We start from the raw sequence: 8,755 nt of genomic DNA on the forward strand, positions 1-8,755 counted from the left end.
TCTCCTCCTCTCTACTTTCAGCATGTAAATCAGAAGCTCTTCTTGCTCAGTCGTTCGTCTGACAGTCAAACAATTACAGACAACTTTACGACAGACCATGTGACTACGAGACACAGGTGTGATGAGGCTAAAAACTGCCCAGTGTTAAAGACTAGACATTAAAAGGACCTCACACACACACTCACACACACACACACACACACACACACACACACACACACACACACACACACACACACACACACACACACACACACACACACACACACACACACACACACACACCCTTTAAAGGCCTGTCAAGTGATTTGATCAAAAGCGTGTGAGGTTTCAAGAGTGGCTTCAGCTACCTCGGCTTTGAATGGTCGGGTGCAGCTGCGATGACTTTGGTTTGTTCCTAAATGAGTGTGTTTACGAGCGTGAGTGTGATTGCATGTGTGTGTTCAGCAGTGCCTTGAGGCAACATGAACTGTCAAAGAATTTACCCTGAGGGAGTTTGTGTGCGTGTGACCTGATTAAAGTCCACAGTCTAGAGACAAGTTAGCCTTTAATTATTAACAAATGGACAGAAACACAGGCCATTACAACTTAGCACACACAGACATGCAAGCACACGCACAGCTGGACATACACACACACACACTCAAGATGGGGAGCAGACCAAGGCCGTTTCTCAATGTCGAGTAAAGCTGCTGCAGAGCCACTATTTCAAGTATACTACGTCATCGAGTGGCGGCGAATGCTGGGCATTTAAACAGTCCTTCGGCGCCACTCATAACGTAGTATACTTGAAATAGTGGCTCTGCAGCAGCTTTACTCGACATTGAGAAACGGCCTAATAGTAGAGCAGGATGCTTGCTTGCTGTTTCAGGAAGGGTGTGAACATGACGACTGAAGCCTCGCCCTTTGCCCGGCTCCATCGAAACAAAGAGACAGCAGTCAGGTGGGGCCTGTGTGTGTGTGTGTGTGTGTGTGTGTGTGTGTGTGTGTGTGTGTGTGTGTGTGTGTGTGTGTGTGTGTGTGTGTGTGTGTGTGTGTGTGTGTGTTCTAATCTGGGTTTGTATTGTATTGTAGTTCACCGAGAGGTCAATCTGTTGTTCTTGTGCGGTTGTGAATCACACACTGAGGTGGCATGAAGCACAAAACGATAGATCAGAAAACAGGAAGAGTACAAACGAGTAAGTGGCGTACAGTAAGTACAGGTTACATGTTGTTTTAGTTCAGACCCGAGATATTTGTCTTGTTTAAAGACTGTTTTGGTTTGAGTTTGAAACATGGCCCTAAAGGAAGTCCCCACACTTATATTTTCATATCTAAATATTTCCCCAGCAACCCGTACTAAAAAGTAAGAGACACAGTTTGACTCATATATTTCGAAGAACAAGGACTCTCAATGTCATTAATGGAAAGCACCAGAAAACAGGCCCAGACTTTATTATTTTCCAGCCCGAGGATCAACATGTATAATCTAATATGTACTAATGTACTAATCGTTATTATTTATTTATTATTTATTTATCGCAATGTTTTTTTATACAAAATGTCAGAAAATAGTCGAAGAATAGGACATTTTGGTAAGATCCCACAGTCACAAATGTCATTTTGAAATAATTGACAGTAACGTCAACCATTGGTTTGTGTAATTTGTTTTGTAAACCTTAAGTTTGGCTCTCTAGCCATATTCGTTTTTGGCATTTGTAACATTTGGATGGCCTAAAAGTTACATTTAATGAATTGAAATTCATTAAGAATTTGCTTTACTTTAGACATTTTCCCTTGACTCAATCCTAACAAACTCATGGGCCTCAACTCTTAGATACAATAAATGAAAAGGACCATGTTGCTGCAGGGCTGGGCTCAGGAGGGAGATTGACATTTACATGTAAGTAGCTGTAAAACCTATGTCAATAGGCACACATGAACATATACAGTAAGTTCTTGTACTCAAAGAAATACAATAAGTATCTCAGCTCAGATCATGTAGTTCTTTAGCAAACCCTTGCAGCAACACTCGAAAGGCCACACCAGGAGCATACCATTGCTCTCAGAGTTCACCTGTCATGCAGTATTCCCTCTCACAGGTCTACTCACATGAACATATGAATACAATCAAAGAGACTAAATCTGCTTGTCATTATTCTGAACAAGCTTTGTGACAGTGACAGAGGTGTGGCTCTCATGGTAGTGGCAGCAGCAGATAAAACACGTTGTTATGTTTTAATCTGCATGGAGGTGAGATGGTTGGCCATACAGGAATGTGAACAGAGAAAATAATACAGGGCAAACTTTCCCTCAGGGTTATCTCATAACGGAATAAAAACAACGAGACACAGAAAGTTTAGACAATCACAGGAAATTAATGTAATTTGGCGATGCAGCATGTCCCTCAGTACACTTCCATAAACCATCAGGCCCCCAGAGACATATCTGCAGCTGGAGCTTGTTGATCTGTGTATGAATCAGTGATCCAGTTATCATTTTGACGATAAATCGATTAGTGGTTTAACAGAAAATGTAACCAGCAGCAACTATTAGGATAATATGTTTGTCATTTTTCAAGCAAGACACCTTGTTAAAGGTTCTCAACACGGATGATTTGCTGGTTTTTTATTGTTTTGTATGATGGACAAAACAGGATATGTCAAGACTTTATAGAAAACTGCTATATTAATGAAGAAAATAATCTCCAGATTGTTTGATAATAGAAATAGCCATTAGTCGGAGCGCTAGTTGCAATAAACCTCTGACAAATTGAGTTCTGTAGAAATGGATCTGACAGATGTGTCTTTCTGGCAGAAAGAAATAAGACAGATGTTGCTCCAGGCACTGTACTGTAGCTTCCCTATGATGTTAAATCACAGGACACACACAAACTGTGACAGGAAGGAGCCAGCGTGTGCTGCACCTTTTTGGTAAATAACCTTGAGTTGTTGAGTATTTCTCCCTGTGCGCTTTTTACATGTGGGTGTGTATTTGTGCATGTCAAGTGTGGTCTGCAAATATTGTCCTTCTAGGTCAGTAGAGCTTCTGTGTACTCAACCCCAACCCACTCAGCAAACACTTCCTACAACCCTCTCTCGCTCCCTTTCTCCACCCTTGGACTCACCCTTCAGATCTTCTTCACTCGCTCCTCATCCATCACTTTACTACTGTATTTATCTGGACAACACAGTACCCCACTCTGTTCTTCTCTCCCTCTCAAAGAATGATATAAAACAACATGACTGAAGGGGAAAATATTGTGGCTTGGAGTCCCTGGCTACTGACTCGACCACACACACACACACACACACACACACACACACACACACACACACACACACACACACACACACACACACACACACACAAGTTTCTCACTCTTTTTCATGACTTTTTTTTACCACCTTGTCCTTGTGAGTCTCCCTCGCATAAGCCCCTTGGTTATTTACCTGATCAAAAGTTTCACATCTGTAACAGCATCCAGGCGTTAACACGCTAAATCGCTTCCAGTGTAGAACTTCATGTACATACTGTAGCTTGACTGGCACTTTGTTACTTATTTTAACCCCTCAGGTAATGACATTTCCATATGTTCCCTAATTACATGACTCATTTAGGTGACGAGCTAATATTCCAGCGTTTAACTTTTCCCTTTTCTGAGCTCACCTCCATTGTAGTTTTGTATAGCTCCACGCTCCTTCTGTTGCCTTCACTCAAATGTACTTTTCATTCAAGCCCTGACCCCCCTAGTGTACCTCCCTGCTTCCTAATTTCACCCCCTTACCTCACTTCCTACTCCTGACTCCCCTGATGATGCCTCACATACTCTGACTTTGACTACTCTCACTTTAAGGGCCCCTGCTAAAGCCCCTTATCCTCTTATTTTTGGCTTCCTATTTCCTCATGTGAGCTGCCTAGCCCATGACTCTCATCCTCTTACCCTCCCCAAACATACACACACAAACACACGTTAAAACACATACACAGGCCCTTCTGCGCTCCTCTCCAGCAGACTGTGGTGCTGCGGGCCTGCAGACCTCGGGGGAAGCCAGAGGGGGCCGTCAGCAGGGGAGAGGAAACAGGATCCATCATCACACACACATCCACACACAAGCAAGCACACATTTAAAGACACAGAGTTGACATAAGGCTCAAACACGGATGAAGACACACACACACACACACACACACACACACACACNCCCCCAATAGCACTTTACCCCTGCCTACATGCCGTGAGCTGATTTTGGAGCCTTCATTGTAACAGTAATTCAGATGCCATTAGCCTATATAAAAGGCCTCAAATTGGAAGCATTGTCTGGGCCGTCTTTTTCACTCAATTCTGCAATAGGTAGATCTCGCCTTTCACCTAGGCCGAGGTCGGTGATCTTGGGCTTAAAAAGGTTGGTGACCACTGAGCTAGACAAATGTAACTTCCTTAAAAGAAGTGTGTCGGCATACACTTAATTACTTTCATGTTGCGTGAGGCGAAAGAATCCTAATGACTTTTTAATGTGTCTCGTCAGCAGTGTGTGAACATAATCATGGCTTTCTAGGCAGCTCACGCTCCAGGTAACAGGACAAGCACTTGGGAACCGGAGACCCTCCCTTCCCCGCCAGGTCCCTACGGACTGAGCGACTGCAGCATGTTACAGTGCAGCCAATATGTGTACTCTGCAGGGGGGGGTGGTATGTTGTACAGTTTATTGGTATTTTTTGCACAACACTCTGCAACATCAAGGGTCCGCCAGCTGATCTGTTCATACATATTAGATTTTTGCATGGATTCTGTCGGAAAGACACAGAACAAACATGCTTTCCTCAAATTGCTTCAAATATGTCCCGAGTGCTTTTCTATGAAGTTTAAATATTTTGAATTCGAAGCACTAGAACGTCTGCACACAAAAAGCAGGGTGCTCAGAAGAGAGACGCAGCGACGCTTTTCCTAATGGCGGCCTCATACGACTGCATTTGCTCGGTTCTCATTGGAACTCATTGAAAAGACAATGGTGCTCACAATGAGCTATGATGATAAGCACCCTTACATTTGTGATGAATTACTGGCATGCATGAATCATACATCGACAAACTGAAATCATGTTTCAGGAGTTGGCCCCCTGCCTGAGCCCTGCAGAAACACTGTGTCTCACTGAGGGGAGTATCAGTATTGATCACCGGCTGAGCTACAGCTGATCTGTAGGTGTGTCACCATAGATAAGAGAGTTAACACAAAGAGCAGGTCCAGTTGTCTGTGCTGTTATCAGTAAAAGAGCTCTGTCTGACACACAGCCCCTTTCATTCAATGGCTCCTTGCCATCTGAAATCTAACATTTTGCATTCACATTCAATTTGCAGTCCGAATTCTTTCATTAAGCCTAACAGAAATACATCTTTCTTTCTTTTTTCCAAAACAAATGATTGAAATCAAATAAGCAGATTTCATTCAAGTTCGCCATAATGATGAATGATAGTTGTTTTAACTTTATGAGAAAATGCTAAATATATATTCATATCTGTTGTTGTGTCGTGGCATCTCCCAACATCATCAAACGTCATCAAACCTTTGACATTAAAGCTTTTATAGTAGCCATTAAGGTTTCATGATAAAGACTTTTGGTAAGTTCTTGAAAAGGGCTTGAAATATATTCCCTTCAAAAGCTGTATGGATTCTTCAAAGTGATACAAGACAAACAAAAGCCTATGATATATCCCAAGGAATAGCATTCAAAAAAAGCTTTTAGTCTTTAGGACAAACATTTTTGTGAAGTTTTCCGGCATCAATCAATCAATCAATCAATCAATGTTTATTTATATAGCCCAATATCAAAATTTGTTAAATTTGTCTCAGTGGGCTTCACAGTTTGTACAGAATATCAGTATGACAATACGACACCCTCTGTCCTTAGACCCTCACATCGTACAAGGAAACACTTCCAGAGAAAACCCACAGTTTAAAGGGGAACATGGGAGAAACCTCAGGGAGAGCAACAGAGGAGGGATCCCTCTCCCAGGACGGACAGACGTGCAATAGATGCCGTGTGTAAATTGAAAAGATAATACATTTGCAACATAGGTAGACCAAATGTTTGGAAATGCATGTGTGTATAATAGGAAGATGAATCCACGAGGATATCCATCCAGGACCACAGCAATAGGCACAGCCACGACTCAGGATCCCGCCGTAGATAAACACCAAAANAATTTTTTTCGGGTTATTATAACATAACTCATAAATAAATTATGTACGTTTTATGAGGAGACCGCCCTCGTCAAGGGTGCCTCGTACTGCTCCGCACATTTCGGCCGCAGCGGTCCTACAGGCCTAGTCCCTACCCCCTGTAGGCCAACTCCTCCTCGGCGACGTCCCGGGAGGCGTGGGCCTCGTCTCACGACTTTACTTCCTTACACCTCCGCCCACCTCTCGCTACTTCCATTCTCTCGTCGGAAAGGAGTCAATCTTGCGAACGTTGTCGTAAGAATACCAAGGGGCGTTGTAGGAGTTTCTGAAGTTATACAGGTTTTGAGTCGACGGACGTACGAGTGGAGGGGCTGCAGCCTGGTTAGTGGGATAGAGGTACTGGAGGCTGTCGAGGGGTAGTTTGTGCGATAACGAAATTTGAGAAATGGGCACCCCCTTTGAAGACACCATCGTTACGTCACCTCAGTGACTCGAGTTTTCCTCTGTGCCCCTCTTCGACCTGAAGACTACTATACTACCCAAATAAATCCTCGAAGCCGCCTCTTAAGTCGTTTTTGTTCAGGTCTCAGTCTCCAAGGTTGAAGGCATCTCAACGGTAAAGTTAAGACTTCTTGAGCATGTGGTCTGGGTACATAAATACGATCAAGTCTCTCTTATTAGTTGCAACACGTATTGTTCCATTCTTACTATTGTGGAGGATAGTCGACTGCGGTTGCCGGTCCTTGTCCCCCTGTCTGGGCGACACTCAGTGTCGTCGGGCCAATGTCCACGCACAACGAGTCAGCTGTCAAACTTGACTATTGACCCAGTTTCAATTTTGTTACAATATCCTGGAAACCTTCTATAAAGGGCTTGCGAATGATAAGTGCGAAAGGGGGGGGGAGAAGAGAGAGAAAGAAGAGGAGACCTTGAGGGAGGGGTCGGTGTAGGCTAGAAGGTCTGTGAGGGAGATTTGAGTTTGGAAAAGTGAGAAACGAGAAATTACGGGATAGTGATTGGGGCGGATGGGGGGATGGGTGGCCATCGAATCTGGAAATGAAGACAACATATAAAAAGAAGAAATGCAACGAACTTTTTCGAGAACTCGTAGTCCTTTTGAGATATTTTCATTGTAATAATAGTAACTAATAATAATATACCAAAACGCTACAAAAATTTCTTTTTGTTATAGTATCAATGACACCTTGTGTGTCATTCGGAGTACTATACACACGCTTTGGTCTTCTCTACTTGTCATAAGTCTTGAGGCGTGCCAGAACTTTCACGAGTCGAGCATATTTTTTCATGTTCTCCCCAGATGAAGCACGGTTCTTGACCACTTGCTTGTGTTTGTCGGGAGGACTTGAAATAGGAGAGAAACCCACAACGAAAGAAAAAAAATAGACAATAAAAAACTGAAACCTTGAATGGGCAAATAGGCGGATAGTCAAGTGTGAATAAAGTAGTTTTTTTGCAAACAAAATGTAAAAGTGCAGAGTATTCTTTAACATTTTCAAATGGGATTAGGGGCTATGTCGGAGTTGATTCAAAGAAAGTTCAATTGAAATGATTTTATATCATTACTCAGACTGGAACCTTAATGTATTCTTTGGAAAAAACACTCTGTACTCTCTGTGTTATTCTTAACTAGGGAGCGTCACACCATAAACATGGATTTCCCATGCCATTGAATGAACATAATAAATCATTTTGTATCCCTAAAAATCTGAAATGTATCATCAGTTACATCAGTACAAATCTGTTTTTCGACAGTATCTCCTTATCATAACAGCGTTAACAAAAAGCTAACCAGCTAGTTAGGTCACACGTTGTATGGATAGGACAAATCTCAAATGGCAACAGAAAAAGCAAAAGGTTTAAAACGTGTGATGCTGTTATCTTTGCAGGAGGCTGAGATTAAATATATCGCACTCACCTTATTATTCTGGGTCATGCCTTTTTCATAGTGTGCTAGAGCGTTCACATAGTCACCGCTACAAAGAGAGAAAGAGAGCAGTTAATACAGTGTAGATAGATCAGATGGTGTGTGTGTGTGTGTGTGTGTGTGTGTGTGTGTGTGTGTGTGTGTGTGTGTGTGTACTCACATAAACTCCAGGTGGACAGCATATTCTTTGGAAATAAAGGGAATTTGGGCTTCTGCTAACCTCTTAGCTAACATAAGAGCGCTGTCCCAATGCAACAGGTCTCTCCTCATCTAAAAAAAACACACGCACACTAATATTAATTCCATTTTTTACTGGATTAAAAGAAATAAGTAATAACTATTTGTCACATGTTCTCACGCATGCACACATAAATAGTGTCTACGATTTTACCTCCAGGGCAACGATTGGGCAGCCTGAGGACAGATACAGGTCCTGGGCCAGGTTGTAGTCACCTAGAAACATGGCCAAATGTCCCGCCCTCAAATTCATGTCCTCTATGCCCTGGACAGAGAGAGGGGGGAAGGGGAGATGTATCAGATTTGTCAGCCTGAAACCATGTCTGTCATTTACAGTTTCCCCTGGTCTGTGTGTGTGTGTGTGTGTGTGTGTGTGTGTGTGTGTGTGTGTGTGTGTGTGTGTGTGTGTGTGT

The 8,755-nt window shown here is 42.7% G+C and overlaps 2 protein-coding genes across 2 annotated transcripts in view; both read right to left on the reverse strand.

Moving 5' to 3' along the window:
* klf3 (Kruppel like factor 3 (basic)) overlaps positions 1 to 8,755 on the reverse strand; it is a 39,912-nt gene that overhangs the window by 7,431 nt on the left and 23,726 nt on the right. The window lies entirely within an intron of this gene.
* The window catches only part of wdr19 (WD repeat domain 19), a 17,171-nt gene continuing 15,578 nt past the window's right edge, over positions 7,163 to 8,755 (reverse strand). The window contains exons 18-21 of the mRNA XM_010778057.1: positions 8,497 to 8,607; positions 8,266 to 8,375; positions 8,097 to 8,154; positions 7,163 to 7,210 (exon numbers count right to left, since the gene is read on the reverse strand). Coding sequence (XP_010776359.1) covers positions 7,163 to 7,210; positions 8,097 to 8,154; positions 8,266 to 8,375; positions 8,497 to 8,607 — 327 coding nt within the window. The remainder of the gene's footprint in view (positions 7,211 to 8,096; positions 8,155 to 8,265; positions 8,376 to 8,496; positions 8,608 to 8,755) is intronic.

Source organism: Notothenia coriiceps, unplaced genomic scaffold, assembly GCF_000735185.1.
Source record: "Notothenia coriiceps isolate Sejong01 unplaced genomic scaffold, NC01 NC01_scaffold00018996, whole genome shotgun sequence".
NCBI classification, from domain to species: domain Eukaryota; kingdom Metazoa; phylum Chordata; class Actinopteri; order Perciformes; family Nototheniidae; genus Notothenia; species Notothenia coriiceps.